This window comes from Phyllobates terribilis, unplaced genomic scaffold, assembly GCF_046119375.1.
Source record: "Phyllobates terribilis strain yellow unplaced genomic scaffold, ASM4611937v1 Scaffold_5__5_contigs__length_657084704, whole genome shotgun sequence".
In the NCBI taxonomy this organism is placed as follows: domain Eukaryota; kingdom Metazoa; phylum Chordata; class Amphibia; order Anura; family Dendrobatidae; genus Phyllobates; species Phyllobates terribilis.
In genome coordinates, this window is record NW_027362765.1 from 417,663,875 (window position 1) to 417,682,987 (window position 19,113).

Below are 19,113 nucleotides of genomic sequence, written 5' to 3' on the forward strand. Positions count from 1 at the left end.
TTATCAGACTTTAGACCGTTTTTCAGTGCAGGAGTATAATCATCCACACACAAAACACCGGAGAGAGGCCATGTAACCAGCAGTGCAGGTGCGGTGGGTGACTATTTATTTTTTAGCCATATGAAGCTTATATCGAGATCAGAAAACCCTTTTCAGCGTAATGTTGCTTGGAGGCGGCCGAGAGGACTCGCAGAAAGGCGAAATCCTACTTAGAGGTCGGGAAACTTACGAGCGTCCATGGGATGGATCCGTCAGGTGATCGGGGACAACAAAGGGCTTATCATAGACATTTCTGTACAGGTGTGGGAGGTCCAGCATCCGGCTGATCTGCACATCCAGAGTGGGGTCATCCACCTTATCTACAAGAATAATGGATTTTATTATAAAGCTCCCCCTTTACTGTACTTTACTTTCCTCATTTACAAGGAATGGTTTTCTCATTGGTAATATTGTTACTTAAGCTTTATAGAGATAATATCCCGGTGAATTTGTGACGGTCAACATGTGCTTTCACAAAGAGCTGCAGTGTAAAGCATGATGGAGAGACAGCAGCTGTCAACATTTTTATGTAATTCTTTATACACATTGTGGTAGACCTGTTCACTCAACAGCACGCGGAGGTAGACATGGGAACACTGTCTCTTTAAATTCTTCCCAGGTTTATTATACTGGCAGCATAAACCATGGTGAAGTAAAAATAAACACGGCCCTTTGGGCAAAAACAGGAAAACAAAGCAAAGTAGTAGCACCAAACACAGTCCTTGTGGTCGCAGGGATCCACTCGCTCAGAGTTTAGCAACAAATGCTTCAGCTTTTCCTTGTCAGGACACAAAGCACTGGAGTTCCTCTGGAACACTGAATGATTCAAAAGGCTGGCTATTTATAGCCCAGGCCACACCCTGGGGTGAAGATATGGTGAACAGCCTCCCACCCGCTCTATAGCTGTTCACATAAAATCCTAGCCCATTAAAAATGGCCGATTAACCCCTAGGCACAGTGTGCTGAAGCAAACTTCTAGGTTGCAACTCACTGAATCTAATAGCCTCAGTGAAACATATCTCCCCTCCAGTACTTTGCCAAAGACTTTCTCAAAACATCTACCGTGCCTGCTCCATTTATTAACAATGGCATTTTAGAAATCTGGTGTATTTGGAATTGACTTGTTTGAATTTTTGTTCCCTCTTGTCAAGTAGCCCGATACTAATTGCACCTTTTTAACTATTGATGTTGATAACATAATTGTATTTTCACATGTGGAAGATCAATTGCTGATACTTTTCCAGTTTAAGTGAATGAGGTTCCAGAAATCCATGCACATGAATTCCTCTCAACTGAAGTAAAGGAAAAAAAAAAAAGGCCCATTTTGCAAATTTTGTTGCAAAATTGTATGCAATTTAAGATGCAAGTTTTTCTCTTGGGAAATTTCTCCCAAATTAGGCATAGGTCACATGAGAAATGTTGGCCTCCGGGTCCATAATCGCAGCAGATTGTGCAGAAATAAATACTGCCATTATATCACACAGTTGTTCATTTTAGTCTATTATTAATAAGGGATTTTATTAGATTTTACTTTTATTTTACATAGTGATCTGCACATCCTGCCGGCCCCATCTCACCTTCTAATGCTGCAGTTACAAAATTAGAAAAGTTGGTTAGCCACATACACTATATTTCAATTTGACCCCCTGGCAAAATATCCGCTATTGAGACTAACTGAGGCAAAACTAATTTTTACTTGTCCCATCCTGCTCTTCTTCACTTTCCGGAACAGGCAGTGTCGGATCACTGCTCACCCCCACCCAAACCTGAAGCAAAAAAAGTAGCAGTGCCATCACTAGAGCCGATGAGCAATTCACACGCCGCAGACTGTGCCGGGTGCCCTTGATCTCAGAGGAGCGCCAATCTGAATTGTATCGACATCAAAATTATAATTGAAGGGGGAATTTTCGCAAGATCCACCTTGCCTTGTGCGATGACCACTGCTCACACCAAAATGTTTTTCTTACATTTCATAGGCACCACAGGAGATTCAGCATTCTCCTCCACTCACGGTGGCAGGTAAAAATTGAAAGCCCCTGGGACAGTATGACTATACATTGTATATAGGGGTCTTTCCAAACTCTCCAATAGATGATGGGAGAGGGAAGGACTGGACGTGGTGAACTTCAACGTCTGATCCTTTTGTGGAGATCGATTGGATTAGTCTCATCTTCTCATAAACGCATGCTCTGCCGGACGTGTGCGTCTATGGGTTCGGTGGGAGTAGAGGAGCTGTATGGCCACTGTTGGTTGGGAGTTATCTAGCCATCGAGGCATTAGCTAAAATGATTCATTTGGGAAGGTGAATCCTTGTCTCATTTCCCTTTGTCCTAGTCCCCTACACCGGTGTGAAATATTTTCTTCTACAAATTAAGACTTTACTTACAAAATGTTGAGGAGACAACTTCTCTCTGGTTTCTAAAGACCTTGATATAACCCCGGACTCTGATCACATCACCAATCTCCATCTTGGCTTTCCTGCTCTCGTGTCTGTACAGCTCTTGCATTAGTCCATCCAGATCCTTGGCTTCGGATGTACTTTTCGGATCCTCTAAAAACCAATGGACAGGATGAAGGAAAAGTAGTAAAGTCTTCTGCCCAATGGCAGACCTAACACAGATCCGTCCGGCTCTGTGACCCCATCCGGCTCTGTGATCACCCCCCAGTCTGGGTCTGTGACCCCTTCCGTCCGGTTGTGCGACCCCCTCCCCCCCGTCCGGCTCTGTGACCCCTTCCGTCCGGTTCTGAGAGTCCCCCCGTCCGGTTCTGTGACCCCCCCCCGTCCGGCTCTGTGACCCCCTCTCCCCCGTCCGGTTCTGTGACCCCCCCTGTCCGGTTCTGTTACCGGGGGGTCACAGAGCAGGACGGAAGGGGTCACAGAGGTTCTACCGCTTTATGTTGTTTTCTATACACTTAGCATTACTGGCACCTGGGATCGGCCTATTTTCTGATAGCTACATTGATTTCTAAGACTTTTGCAATGGCCAGGTGTAATTATAGTTCTAGCAGATAGGACTCAATGAATTACTTCGGTCTCATACTTCGGTCTAATGTCATGTATCAAAATGAGCCCCAAATCACTGAGCAAGGTGTGCCGTACCGCAGACATGGCGGATGCAGGTAATTATTGGGCCAAACAACAGAATGACACTTGCACTGGGCCCTATAGGATGGGAATTTATTACTGTCGAAAAAAGGGACAGAGACTCATCACTGACACAGATATAGAGGAGAAGAGCTGGGGCACTATAAGAGGGACACCTGGGGGTAAAATGTCCCAGATACCCCCTGGAGGGCAGCAATGCAGTCATCTTTCATTAGGTTTTTCTATTTATTTCAATAGAAACATAAGACGCCATGCTTTAAAATAAAAAAAAATATAAGATTTTAGTTTACAAAAAAAAAATAAAAAATTCTGAGAAAAAAATGGTCAAAATTAATTGACAAATAATATTATTATATTGTAAGAGAGGCTTACGGACATAGCAGGTTGTACAATCCACCCTCGTCTCCCGCACACATACAGTTTTTAGGTCCCTCCTTTAAGGGCTCGTGCACATATCCGATTATCTCGGACGAGTGCTATCCGTGGTGGTCATAGATAGCACTCGTATCCATGATATTCTATGGAACTGTGCACATGTCTGAGTTTTTTCCTCGGATGAAGTGGTCCGCGGAAAAAAAAAACGGAGACATGTCTGATTTCGATCGGCGTGTCAGATCAAAAGCAGCAATGCAAATCTATGGGTCCATTAAAAACATTCGACCGCACTTGGATAACGTCAGAGTCCGGCATCATTTTCACGGACTGACAGAATGGAGAAGATACTTTTTTTTTTAATCTTTTTCTCTCCACATCCGAGAAAAACTGATCAAACTCTGATCAGCATAATGGGACGGTTTATCTCGGATGGAGAGAAAGCGGTTGTGTTCCTCTACAGTAAGGAACATTCTGTTGTGTACAACCAGTAGTGAGACATGACTATTTGTACTGACTGCTGCCAGCAGGGGGCAGCATTATTCTTCTGTAGGGAATAGTTTATTTTCAGCACAGGAGCCTAGTGGTCTGAAGGCTTCTAGGGTCTGGGGACCTATAGTCGTATAGTTGTACTTTAATTCACTATTTATCTGGCAAGTGTATGGTATTCTGTAGACACCGGTGCAATATGCGCACAATTTAGGGCTCTCGGCATATCCGAGAAACCCATGGTACTCGCTGAACACTGTCACCACGTGGCCCGAACATGGCACCCTTGGCTCTGTTTGGCACCAAATAGAATGAATATGGCCATATTTTGAGCATTTTTAGGTTGTGTTCAGTCCGTGTAACCAGTACAGTGTGGACTTTCGGCAATGTATATAGTGTTAACCTGGGCATAATATACTGGACTATTCAGATAATACTGGACTATTTACCCAGGGATTCAATATATATATTTGACTAGGACTGTGACAAAGATGTCTCATCAAAAACAAAAGTAGGAGCATTACTTAGTATAAGGAACAATTAGTTATAGCCTATATTGTCCCATGGGACAGACTGAAATATAGTGCAAATTGCACGACCAGGCTCGGACTGGCCCATAGAAGAACAGGGAAATCCCCCGGTGGGTCCCTGTGCAGACATGGGCCCCCAACCTCACCGTATGGGCAGTACTTGGCATAATTCACTTGATTCAGTAGGTTCAGAAAAAAGAAGCATATCATGATTCATTTACCAAACTACTCAGATTATTATTAGAGGCATAGGTAAATTTGTAAACAAGGGTAGTGTAATATTTGCATGCAAGTGAAAAATGGGCCCCCCAAAGTCAATGTTACTGGCAGCCCTTGGCACTCCACAGTCCTACACTGTGCACAACCGTATGTAGGGCAGCATAACTTCAGACCAAATTTTAAAAAACAAAAAACAAGTAGTTGTGGATCTTAAAAGGACTTCACATGATCCTACAGATGGTGAATCTGGGGGCTCAGTATATCATGAGAATGTGTTCTCATAAGGCTGAGGCAACAACATGTGCGTCAGACAAGTCATATAAGCAATGATATTGGTGCAAATTGTCTATGACTTGCCGCCTTGTGGCAATTTGAATGCTGCAATTTGGCTGTAAAAAAAATTGCAAACACTCACAAACAACTTGCAGATATAAATCAATGGAGGCAAAGTCATGTGCAACTCACGAACAAAAATCCAACAAAATTGAGATTTTTTACAACGATTCCATTGCAGTTGATAGTCATCAGATGCCATGTTGCAATGCTACATGGCATCTTGAAAGGGGAATATAATCAGCTAGAAAAACGGGACTGGAAGACCTCTGGATTTGGAGTCCGACCAAGTGCATAAAGTCCACTTGTGTCCCCACAGTAAGTTCCTATATAAATACAGTACAGACCAAAAGTTTGGACACACCTTCTCATTTAAAGATTTTTCTGTATTTTCATGAATATGAAAATTGTACATTCACACTGAAGGCATCAAAACTATGAATTAACACATGTGGAATTATATACTTAACAAAAAAGTGTGAAACAACTGAAAATATGTCTTATATTCTAGGTTTTTCAAAGTAGCCACCTTTTGCTTTGATGACTGCTTTGCACACTCTTGGCATTCTCTTGATGAGCTTCAAAAGGTAGTCACCGGAAATGGTCTTCCAACAATCTTGAAGGAGTTCCCAGAGATGCTTAGCACTTGTTGGCCCTTTTGCCTTCACTCTGCGGTCCAGCTCACCCCAAACAATCTCGATTGGGTTCAGGTCTGGTAACTGTGGAGGCCAGGTCATATGGCGTAGCACCCCATCACTCTCCTTCTTGGTCAAATAGCCCTTACACAGCCTGGAGGTGTGTTTGGGGTCATTGTCCTGTTGAAAAATAAATGATGGTCCAACTAAACGCAAACCGGATGGAACAGCATGCCGCTGCAAGATGCTGTGGTAGCCATGCCGGTTCAGTATGCCTTCAATTTTGAGTAAATCCCCAACAGTGTCACCAGCAGAGCACCCCCACACCATCACACCTCCTCCTCCATGCTTCACGGTGGGAACCAGGCATGTAGAGTCCATCCGTTCACCTTTTCTGCGTCGCACAAAGACACGGTGGTTGGAACCAAAGATCTCAGATTTGGACTCATCAGACCAAAGCACAGATTTCCACTGGTCTAATGTCCATTCCTTGTGTTCTTTAGCCCAAACAAGTCTCTTCTGCTTGTTGCCTGTCCTTAGCAGTGGTTTCCTAGCAGCTATTTTACCATGAAGGCCTGCTGCACAAAGTCTCCTCTTAACAGTTGTTGTAGAGATGTGTCTGCTGCTAGAACTCTGTGTGGCATTGACCTGGTCTCTAATCTGAGCTGCTGTTAACCTGCGATTTCTGAGGCTGGTGACTCGGATAAACTTATCCTCAGAAGCAGAGGTGACTCTTGGTCTTCCTTTCCTGGGGCGGTCCTCATGTGAGCCAGTTTCTTTGTAGCGCTTGATGGTTTTTGCAACTGCACTTGGGGACACTTTCAAAGTTTTCCCAATTTTTTGGACTGACTGACCTTCATTTCTTAAAGTAATGATGGCCACTCGTTTTTCTTTACTTAGAATTTGTATTATGGCAAGAAAAAAGCAGCTAACAGTCTATTCACTAGGACTATCAGCTGTGTATCCACCAGACTTCTGCACAACACAACTGATGGTCCCAACCCCATTTATAAGGCAAGAAATCCCACTTATTAAACCTGACAGGGCACACCTGTGAAGTGAAAACCATTTCCGGTGACTACCTCTTGAAGCTCATCAATAGAATGCCAAGAGTGTGCAAAGCAGTCATCAAAGCAAAAAGGTGGCTACTTTGAAGAACCTAGAATATAAGACATATTTTCAGTTGTTTCACACTTTTTTGTTAAGTATATAATTCCACATGTGTTAATTCATAGTTTTGATGCCTTCAGTGTGAATGTACAATTTTCATAGTCATGAAAATACAGAAAAATCTTTAAATGAGAAGGTGTGTCCAAACTTTTGGTCTGTACTGTATATCTGTCTCGACCACGGTAATAGGCAGTTCTTCTACTCTGTATTCCAGCTTGTGTGTCCTAGCATTGGCCTCGGTTCTTAAATCGAGTCAAACAATAGCGAGCACATAAAGTTTATCAAGGAACTTCTTTGAATAAAGAAACATAAAGCGAAGTGCAAACATCCCGATGATTTGCTTAGTAGGATGAATATGGAAACTGTTTTATAAATGTGAAGGTAATCTACGAAGGGAAACAACAAGCGATGCAGTCTGCACCCATAAAGAATTTTTTTGGTATTATTTTTCTCTTTTTTTTGTGGTTATGCTATCTAGATAGGGATTATATGGGGCCATATATCAGTTTGGGTTCCCTTATAGGTTATATGCACCCATAAAGTTTCACCTTGGAAAGTTTCTGGATCACAAGTTGTGTATTTTGTGCGGACTTTACGTGAAAAATTTCAGAGTAGCAGCAACATGGATGAGCTTTAATTACATCTCATCCACACGCTGCAATGTTCTTTTGGTCGGAAACTGTATAGAAATGATTTTTTAAATCCGTCGCACGTCAAAAAACGCACATAAAACATATTAATAAGTACAGAAAATATTTTTGATGCAAAGTAGAATGCCGCCATGTAAAATTCACACCAAATATACAAACATGTGATCCCAACCTAAAGCCTCCTTCACACGTCCAGATATTTCCAGTCCGTGTGTCATGTACAGGAATAGAATGCAGAATAGGAATGACAGATGTTTAGGTATCAAAGATGTGCAAAGATAGATAGATATCCGTGAGATATATAATCAGTGCTTTGCATGTGTAGCATACTGTACTTGTATTAAGCAAATAAATAAATGAATGAAAAAAATGACGTGCATTTTTTTGTAACCAGCAAAGGTAAAGCAGACAGCTGCAGGCTGAAATTATCAGGCTGGGAAGGTCCCTGGTTATTGTCCCTTTCCCTTTTTCCAATAAATTGGTGAACCAGGGATAGTGCGGGGGAGTCTTTATGCAAATAAACCATTTTTTGACTGTGTGTGTGTGTTGCTATTTTTGATTACTGGGTTAGTAATAGGGATGTCTAATAGACACCCCTCCATTACTAACCCCAGGGCTTGATGCCACCTGTGATTTTGACAGATAACAGCTGTCATCAACCCCAACTAAAATTACCCCAATTGCTACCGCACCAGAGCAATAGGGAATAGGCGGGCAAAGCGCCAGATTTAGCACATCTAATGTGGTGCACCAATTCTGGAGTGGTTGAGGGTTGGTATTTTTAAGCTGGGAAGAGCCCAATAACCATGGACCTTCTCAGCCTGATAATATCAGCCCCCAGCTGCCTGCTTTACCTTGGCTAGTTGTCAAAAATAAGGGGGACCTCACGTCGTTTTTTTGACTTATTTATTAACTTCGTACATGTACAGTAAACTACACAGGAGCAAGAATGAAGAGGTGATACATAATGTGACAAACTTATTTATTGCTATCGTATAAGTGCCGTCTCACCTGAAGATGATGAACATTTTGGCCCGGAGGATTTCCAGCATGTGCAGTTGATCACTCCGGTGCTGTCATCCACTTCATAAGAAGTTACAAAAAGACAAGAAATCACATAAAAAGCAAAATGTGAGTGTGCAAAATACAGTCCATATATCTACTGTATGTAGTAACTAGTGATGGACACATTAGGAGTCACTTAAGACAATTACAGAATTTTTTATTAAAGAATCCTCAATAATAATAAATCATCAATTCGTTAAGGGCTTCATAGGGAAATTGGCAGTCCGTCTTCTCAATCTGCTTTTAGAACAGCGAGGGGAGAGCAGGAAACTGAACCATTAGTCGGCGGCAGACGGCAGCGGAGGAAGAAGGGGATGGGTGGGGCAGCTTGGCCGGCGGCCCACAAACAGGAGGATAGTAAATGTGAACTCAGAAAGGGTGTATTGTTTGGGTAATCAAGCAAACGTACCAGCGATGTGTTCCCATGCTGAACGTATAAAAATGCACTGGGTGGATCCCAGTAATAAAGCAGATGTTACCTGTTCTTATAGATTTATCAAATTATCTCTTCAGAGAGGAAGAGGACTAGAACTCTACAGCGCCACCTATTGGAAGTAGCAATCCTAAAAGTCAATATCGAGTTTCTAACGAGCCTTGTCACATGACATAGGGTTAAAGCCAAAATCTCAAATTGCAGACACTGTGCTTCCCCTCATCAGTGCAAAGTGTGAGATCTGGTTTGGCTGGGTGAGAGACGTCCGACATGTCACTCTCCGCAAGGAGAAACATTAACCCTTGGATAAAGATTTATCATACACATTACATTATATTAGAGTCTTTATAGACTTTTTTCATTTACCCTACTAAGATATATGGCAATAATACTGTAGACAGGACTGTCAGGGGCGCCATACAGATTTTGTTTCCCTAGTTTGGACTGCAGATTGCCCTAATCGTATATCCGCGGATCCCTTGTAGGTATTGGCCCCTTTTGTGGCAATTGACTGCATAATGTTTTTAGCCATGAGTTTGTGAAAATCCTACAAATAGGCAACAGAAGCAAAGCCCGAAGGTGTACAGCTGAGGCACAGGTGGGGTCGCTGATATTTTTTTGGGTTATTACAATTCTGTAAATCCAGAATTTAATCATTGGGACCTTTCAGGTGCGGAAAAGTTGCATCTAAATTTGGTTTCATAGCAAAGAAATCCACTGCATACATTGAAATACTGTGGGTTTTAGATCTACTGATCCGGACAATTTACGTTGCGAATCTTCATTTCTGAAACTCTCATTTGCAACGCTGCTGCTGTAATAGGCGGTCATTTGGGTTCTCTATGACGGCAGTCATTTGCCATCATATTACTGGATCTGTGTACTATGGTCAACTAATCATAGCAAAATGAAATGCCATATTGAGGGATTAGGGTATGATTCAAATAAAATCAATCATCCTGGGATTACATGGGGAATACGAGCAGACATTGTCTGAATTTAAGAATATAAATTTAAAGGGAATCTGTCAGCATTTTTTGCGATGCAATCTAAGAGCAGCATGATGTAGGGGCTGAGATCCTGATTCCTTCGATGTGTCACTTACTTAGCTGTGTGGTGCTGTTTCAATAAAAATCAGTGTTTTATCAGCAGGAGATTATCAATAGAGGACTAGTTGTCTCGTGCCTCCTAGTCAACTGCTCTGTATAACCCCGCCCCCAAGACCATGTACAGTGCACACAGAAAGCAGCCAATCAGAGGTGTGGGCGGGGTTGAACAGAGCTCAGCATTCCAAGCACTGCTAGATCTGCAGCAGAGAAAACAGGGATTGTATGAAAATGGCAGCAAGTAACACATCGCCGGAATCAGGGTCTCAGCCCCTATATCATGCGGCTCTCAGATAACAAAAATCTGCTGACAGATTCTATTTATGTAAGTGTTTTACCACAGGAGAGTAGGATTTACATTCTGTACAGTGATACAATGTTACAGCCAAGAAAACAGCGAACATTATGTGATATGTGTGTATGGGTCCGGTACACAGCAATAATACCTCCGTAGCTGTAGAAAGCGTCCTTCTCTCTCACCGACACTACAGTCCCTAATATATCGACTTGTCTGATGGGATGACCGCTATAGAAAAAGATTCCTGTAATAATAGAAATAAACATTAGAATAAACCTATAGATTGAAAGCAAAAGAAAAAAAGTTTACTGGTTATGGGGACCTGCCAAAAAAAATCTGGGAACACCCCCTTTCCCAGCCTGTGACGGCTGGGATATATTATATATATATATATATATATATATATATATATATATATATATATATATATATATAAACATATACTATGTTCATGTTGCCATTTCCTGAGACATAGACATTTATTTTTATGTCGAGCTGCGTGGGGGTTAGTTTTTTTGCACCAATTGGTGGTATATATTTTTTTCAGGGATGTGTGGCAACCAAAAAAATGCAATTCTGGCACTTTATTTTTTTTCCTTTTTATCAGGTTTACCGTATGGGTTAGTTACTTTTATTTTCTGATAGATGAGACTTTTATGGATGCGGCAATACCAAATAGGTCAATTTTTCTTATTTAGGTTTAACTTGAGAAAAGAGGCGATTTGAACTATTCTTACTTTTTAAAAAATGTTCTATTATTTTTTACTTTATTTTTAAGCTTCTTAGAATATGTGCGCATAGAGTTTCGTAATGAATCCTCTCCAAAATCCTTCTCATAAAGTACTCCAAAAAGTTTTCGAAAACTCTACCAAATCATTTCTATTGGATAACCACTTTACTGTTCAAATGACAATTTTTATTTTTTTTTAAGCTTTTTTTTCCCCTAAAGAGGTCTGGGAAAAAAGAAAGTGCCAGTCACTTCTTTGACATGGATCACGAACAAAACCTCCCAAACTAGGCACTGTCCAATTTCAAGACTGCAAAGAATGTTTCCAAAAAAATAAACGCTTGAAAATCCCTTCAAAGCTATTAATTGGGGGATTAAGATGACCCCCTTCTGCTATAACAACTCATCAGCAACCATCAAGTGAGTCGTGGGGGCCAATAGGAGCCAGTGCACGTACAATGGCAAACTAATGTTGTAGTCAGCTGCTGCTGTTACAGGTAGATGCCAGCAATGTGACCCAGTTGGCCCCCTGGGATGGGATGTACTATTAATTCCTATGTCGGGAAGCTCTACTCTTACAAAAGTAAAAAGAAAATTATGGAACACTTGTCAAAAACATTGCGAGCCCTCTGCTGCCTCTCTGGGTGTCCTTTTATTTCCATAATACACATTATACATACTTATTAAGTCTCCCAGGACATCTTGGAAGCTCCTGTAGAAAGTGGAGACATCTCGGAAAAGTTTGTAAAACTACCATGCAACTAGGAACCTTTCAAAAAACGCTGTGTTCCCCAAACCTTTTATATCGCATCGATGCCAAGCCCATAACAATGGGAATACTTTTTGTTCTCGAGTGTGGTGTAAGCTGTATTATACTAAGTGATTTCCATAGACTGAAAAAGCGGCTAAAAAAAGTGATCGCCAGACTGAAAAAGTGACCGGAAGTAAGTGATCGCTACAGACTGAAAAAGTGACCAGAAGTAAGTGATCGCTACAGACTGAAAAAGTGGCCAGAAGTAAGTGATCGCTACAGACTGAAAAAGTGACCAGAAGTAAGTGATCGTCACAGACTGAAAAGTGGCCGGAAATAAGTGATCGCCACAGACTGAAAAAGTGGACGAAAATAAGTGATCGCTACAGACTGAAAAAGTAGCCGAAAATAACACATCTAGTGTATTAGATATGTTCCTTTCATAAGTGACGGGCGAGAGAGAAGGGAACATTTCAAATACACTCAGTTTTTGTCTGGACTTACCAGGTACTTGATGAGACTCCTTTAGTTCCAAAATGTCTCTAATGTACAACTTGGCAAATGCTAGAAACACTGGATCCAATCCCCACAAGAGTGACGGTAATTCTTCCATGAAACATGCGGGTGTTCAGAGATCTGAATGACAAGACAAAGAGACGGAAATTTATCTAAAATGAAGCTTAAAAGAAATGTGTCATCAGAAAACTATCCAGGTTTTTATGTTACATGTATTTAAAAAAAAAAAAAAAAAAAAAAAAATCATATTTCTAAAATTATTATCTGAGCATGCGCTAATCTAGGTACGTCATTGTGGTGGAGGGGGAGGAGGTGAGCTGTGATATCACCTATTGTGAATCCTGTATCATCTCCTGTATATAGAGGTGTTATCTGTCTATGTAATCTGTCTGTGATGATAATGAGACTTCTGAAAAGTCTCCTGGAATGAACCAGAAGTCTATAAGCTTATCAATCAATTATAGGCAGATAACAATAAAAAACCTAATTGAGGATGAACTCATGGGATTCCACTGTATAAAAAAGTATAACAAGCAGCATACATTTTGTTTTACTGTATGCACTTATTCCAATCATCTACAAAGACCCCAAAATTTAAAACCAGCAAATGGGGGCATTTAAGGATGCATTTTACATACATCTTAGAAGCTTAACAGCAAATATGGTGACTGTACAATGTTTTGTCTCACAGTCTAGAGCAGGGATGTCAAACTCAAATACACAGAGGGACAAAATTAAAAACTTGAACAAGGTCGGGGGTCAACCTTGATATTTATTAAAAAAAATGTCTACAATTGAGGAAGTTTTTCCATATCAAATATAATGATGAAGCTTTTCATTTGAGAACAAAGTTAAAAGGAGTTGTCCCACCAACAAAGTACATTTTAATTAATAGATCTCAGAATAAAATTAGCACATACAGTACAATGGGCCCCACATAGTCCTCCGTACCGTACAATGGGCCCCACATAGTCCCCTATACAGTATAATGGGCCCCACATAGTCCTCCATACAGTATAATGGGTCCCACATAGTCCTCCATACAGTATAATGGGTCCCACATAGTGCTCCATACAGAATAATGGCCCGACATAGTCCTCCATACAGTATAATGGCCCGACATAGTCCTCCATACAGTATAATGGGCCCCACATAGTCCTCCATACAGAATAATGGGCCCCACATAGTCCTCCATACAGAATAATGGCCCCACATAGTCCTCCATACAGAATAATGGCCCCACATAGTGCTCCATACAGTATAATGGGTCCGTCATAGTGCTCCATACAGAATAATGGCCCCACATAGTCCTCCATACAGTATAATAGCACCACATAGTCCTCCATACAGTATAATGGGCACCATAGTCCTCCATACAGTATAATGGGCCCCACATAGTCCTCCATACAGAATAATGGGCCCCACATAGTCCTGCATACAGTCTAATGGTCCCCACATAGTCCTCCATAAAATATAATTGCTCCACCTAGTGCTCCATACAGTATAATGGGCCCCACATAGTCCCCTATACAGTATAATGGTCCCCACATAGTCCTCCATACAGAATAATGGTCCTCATATAGTCCTCCATACAGTATAATGGTCCCCACACAGTCCTCCATACAGAATAATGGCCCCACATAGTCCTCCATACAGTATAATGGGTCCCACATAGTCCTCCATACAGTATAATGGGTCCCACATAGTGCTCCATACCGTACAATGGGTCCCACATAGTCCTCCATACAGTATAATGGGTCCCACATAGTCCTCCATACAGTATAATGGCCCCACATAGTCCTCCATACAGAATAATGGCCCCACCATAGTCCTCCATACAGTATAATGGGTCCCACATAGTGCTCCATACCGTACAATGGGTCCCACATAGTCATCCTTACAGTATAACGGACCCCACATAGTCCTCCATACAGTATAATGGGCCTCACATAGTCCTCCATACAGAATAATGGCCCCACCATAGTGCTCCATACAGTATAATGGTAATACATAGTTCCCGGCGTTGCGAGCCAAATATAATCACTCTGAAGGCCAGATTTGGCCCGCGGGCCTGAGTTTGACATCTGTGGTCTAGAGGGTTTGAAGATCTCCTGACTCTCCTCTGACTGCGCAAGAAACATCAGTCATGCTGGATTCCGGATCATGTTAAGACGGTCAGGGGGAATAGCTGCTGGCCAAAATGACAGATATTGGTACCAACTACTCCAAACGCATGACCACTCGGTCCAGCAGAGCGTACATGTATTCTCAGTGGGAAGTAGTAAGTAGGTCACTACGAGATTCCTCTCAACTCCTCTGAGAACAAAGGGATTGGACATTGAAATTCGACATGCCCGATCCTTATTTTTTCGATGTGAATATTTGGGGCAGAGTAGGGAGGACATTACGAACTTTAGAACATGGTCGGCTAACATTGGTTGGTTTGGCACACTGATCTAAAATGTATGAGCACCTTCTGTTTCCACTGGAGGTATGCAGCTGCCAGACGTGTATCTGGGAATAAGAAGAAGCTTATTCCCCTCTCCCCATTGAAGTAAATATGTATGCTCAACAGAGCAGAGTGTGCATGTATGTAGGGGAGTTTGGAAAAATAACTGGATATAAAATCAAGCAAATGTACTCACAGCATGCATCATTTTTTGGCCTAAAATAACATGTCTAACTCAAATTGTGAATAGTGATGCATTACATGCTGTTGATTCATTTCCTGCATTGTTGTGTCTGATCTCAGTGGGTGAAAGGAAGTAACCAGAGCGAAGGGAGGGAATTATAAAATCTTTAAAGGAGACAGAGGTAATAACAAATAGCCAACTCCCAGTCCTAATCTGATAAACGCTTTACAAGCATTACAGCCGGTCGGACCACAAGTCATCCTGAGTAGGGAGAATTAGTAGTGCAGTCACCAGTAGTGCTCACAGTCTCACTGATTGTACAGCGCAAAATCTGCAACAGAGACACCATCAACCATGAGCCTAATACTGGAGTCTTCTGATGTGACAACTTTCCCGGACTCTATGGATACTTCTGCACCTCCTATAGCTGTAACCCGGAAAATATGGCTAATAGGGGTTGTCCAGGATCGGCACGAAAGTCTGCAGTCGCTCCGGCCACATTCCAACTAGAAGTGCACAACCTTGTTCAAGTCAAGTGAATTGAGCTCGCCTGCACACGTCTAGTCGGAATGCACCTGGTCTCACCGTCCTCACCAGAAAATCCTGACAGAGTACGCTATCCATACATAGAGTGACTGCAGACTTTCGTGCCAAACCTATGAACACCTTAGACATGGAAAAAGTTTTATAAAGTTAGACTAAGTTTCAGGATAAACTGAAGTTTTATGAAGTTTTATAAAGTTAAGTTTTATCTTTATCATTTTATTTCCAGATGCTTCCCCCCTGATATGCAGTGTGCACCTTGCTCCTAGAAGCACATTTTTTTCTTGTTAGTAGATTACTGCCAGTAATACATGTTGGATGTGAGGTCGGCATGTCCAGGAGGCTGCTGCCTTCACTAGCTCAACCGTATCAGCACAGCTTCATTCCTGGAGCGATTTCCCCTTCTACATCCCATGGAAGAACTTTTCTTGCTGACAAACACTACGCTGATGATTGTGTCCATCTGTAGTGGGTGCTCCACTCTTTCTGCGCTCATATACACAGCCTGTGTGATTCACGGCCTCCTCGACCCGCCTGGCACAGTACAGTCTATCTGACCGGGCATGTGCGCCACTCTAATTTCTTGACTGTCTTGTAATACAGCTCAGCTCCAATCACTCAGTTCCAACCAAGGCATAATTCCAGACCCGGCCCAAAGACAATGCACTGCTGTTTTTAGGATACAAGAGTAGTTTCCCCCCCTCTACTCTTATATAATCCCTAGAAGAATTTATATGAGTTTGCAAAAATGGTCAGAACAGATTGTCGTGATTTGTACGGTGTGCGGCTGGCACTGACAGGCAGTCCGGGAACGCAGCAGGTCAAACTAGTCCAGCAAAACAAGTGCTTTCCAAAACTTGCAGCAAATGAACAAAGCTAAATAAAAACTTTCCTGAAGCTTCTTTTGTGTCGTTTTTTTTCCTCTTCGGATGTTTTTTCAGCCTGTATTTTTGGAGGGTTTTCCCATGGTTTTTGTCTTTTTTTTACTGTCATTTTTTTTACTCCACTAAATAATGTAGAAACTCCAATAGCTTTTTTTCGAAGCAAAAACTATGGCAAAACTCTCCAAAAAAAACAAAACATCTGGACACTTTCCATATTTTTTCATGAACTTTCCTATAGTCTTTCCTATTGGTTTTAACAGCTTGGCGTTTTCAGAAAATTGAAGCGGTTAAAAGAAGCAATAAACACAGCAAGACGTTTTTACATAGAAATGCATTTGTTCATTCTTTTGAATGTTTTTTTTTATAGGTTTCCTTGGTGTATGGAGCCTGAAAAAGATGTTTCTCCACCTTCTCCATTATGTCAGTTCATGAAATTCGGACCGATTTTTGTCACGGACCCATAGACATGAATGGACGAGCGCCATCTGATTCTTGGAGGCAAATCGTGCATGCTGTACGGCCTCATATAATAGCAAAGGTACGAGTGCTATCCATCAAAACCAAGGATAGCACCTTATTTTGATCCAAGAGTCAGATCAAAATTAGCAATGCATCCATGAAAAAAAAAAAAAAAAGACTGCACTCAGATGACATCCGAGTGCGATCTGATTTTCATGGACTGACAGAAAGTAGAAGTTGGAGAAAGAGTAGTTACTTACGGGTAAAGAAATTTCTCGGAACCCATGACGGCACCACGGAGAGAGGGGATCCGCCCTTCAAGGACAGGAAACCTACAGATAAAAAGGGCGGCACCTCTCTCCCGCATCAGTTGGTTTACAGAGCACCGAAAGGACCGCCAGGTTAGTAACACCAAATATGGCATTTTTATTTATATATATTATATATGTATTTTTTATTTATTTTTTTTTTTTCAGACACACCCTGTGACTAACCAAACAGGTAGTAACGATTGTGCACACCCATGTGTAAGAAAAAAGGGGGAGGGAATGTACGGATGCCGTCATGGGTTCCGAGAAATTTCGTTACCGGTAAGTAACTACTCTTTCTCTTTCCCCATGACGGCACCACGGAGAGATTGCAGAGCAGTGAAGATTAGGGAGGGACCACCGCTTCCAGAACCCTTCTGCCAAAGGTAAGATCTGAAGACGATGTTAGATCCAGCCGGTAGTGTTTAAAGAACGTGGAGGGAGAAGACCAGGTCGCCGCTCTACATATCTGTTCGATTGAAGCTCCGGCCTTCTCCGCCCAGGAGGCTGCCACTGCCCTTGTCGAGTGCGCCCTTAGGCCCACTGGCGCTGTTTCCCCGCTTGAGGAATAAGCCAGGGAAATGGCTTCCCTTATCCACCTTGCCAGGGTTCCCTTGGAAGCTTTCTGTCCCTTCCGAGATCCCTGGAAGCACACAAAAAGAGCCCTGTCCTTCCTACACTCCCATGTGGCCTCTAAATATTGCATAATGCACCTCCTGACGTCCAAGGCGTAAGGGCCTCTTCCCCCTTGTTTTTTGGGGCTGCGCAGAAGGAAGGGAGGGTGACCTCCTGTGACCTGTGAAAAAGGGATCCCACCTTAGGAAGGTACGCTGGGTCGGTCCTAAGCGTCACTCTGTCGTCTAGAATCTGCGTAAAGGGGGGTCCCGCGGATAATGTTTGGATGTCACTAATGCGGCGAGCCGAGGTGAGGGCTACCAGAAGGGACAAGAGTTTAAGGGACGCTTCCCCTAGTGGTTCAAAGGGGCCTCTGGTCAGGGCTGAAAGAACAAGATTTAAATCCCACGGAGGAGCCTTCCGGGAGGGGATGGGCCTGGATCTATGAGATGCCCTGATGAACCTGGAGACCCATCTATCCTTTGCCAGGTTGCAGTTATACAGGGCTCCCAGAGCTGCCACCTGAACCTTCAGCGTGCTCGTGGCCAACCCCAGCTCCAACCCCCTCTGAAGGAACTCCAGGATGGTAACCACGGGGGCCTCCCCTACTATATCCGTACCTGCAAAGGAAAGGAATTTCTTCCAAGTTTTCCCGTAGAGTCTAGTAGTTACAGGTTTCCTACTCTGCAGCAAGGTAGAGATTAGATTGGGGGGAAACCCTTTATCCCTCAAGAGTGACCTCTCAAATTCCAAGCTGTCAAGTGCAGGTTTGTTACCTGCGGGTGGAGTACTGGACCCTGAGACAGCAGGTCCGGAACTTCCGGAAGGACCCAGGGGTCGGAGACGGACATGATCCTCAGCCAGGAAAACCAAGGCCTTCTTGGCCAGAAGGGGGCGATCAGGATCACATTCGCCTCGTCTTCCCTGATCGTCCTCAGAACTGCCGGAATGAGAGCAATCGGAGGAAAGGTATATACTAGCTGGTGGTCCCATGGAATCAAAAAAGCGTCTAGTGCTACTGGGTTCCCCCTGGGGTCGATCGAGCAAAACGTGTCCACCTTTTTGTTTTTCCAGTTGGCGAATGGGTCTATACATGGGATTCCCCAAGCCCTCGTGATCTTTTTGAACACTAGCTGGTTCAGCTCCCATTCGCCCTGTCTCAACTGGGTCCGGCTTAGGAAGTCCGCCGTGACGTTCATTGACCCTTTTATGTGCAGAGCTGATAAGGAATC

The 19,113-nt window shown here is 42.7% G+C and overlaps 1 protein-coding gene across 1 annotated transcript in view; it reads right to left on the minus strand.

Moving 5' to 3' along the window:
• The window catches only part of STN1 (STN1 subunit of CST complex), a 55,107-nt gene that overhangs the window by 8,320 nt on the left and 27,674 nt on the right, over positions 1–19,113 (minus strand). Inside the window, exons 2-6 of the mRNA XM_073685187.1 lie at positions 12,428–12,559; positions 10,594–10,689; positions 8,555–8,626; positions 2,426–2,590; positions 230–359 (exon numbers count right to left, since the gene is read on the minus strand). Coding sequence (XP_073541288.1) covers positions 230–359; positions 2,426–2,590; positions 8,555–8,626; positions 10,594–10,689; positions 12,428–12,536 — 572 coding nt within the window. The 5' untranslated portion in view covers positions 12,537–12,559. The remainder of the gene's footprint in view (positions 1–229; positions 360–2,425; positions 2,591–8,554; positions 8,627–10,593; positions 10,690–12,427; positions 12,560–19,113) is intronic.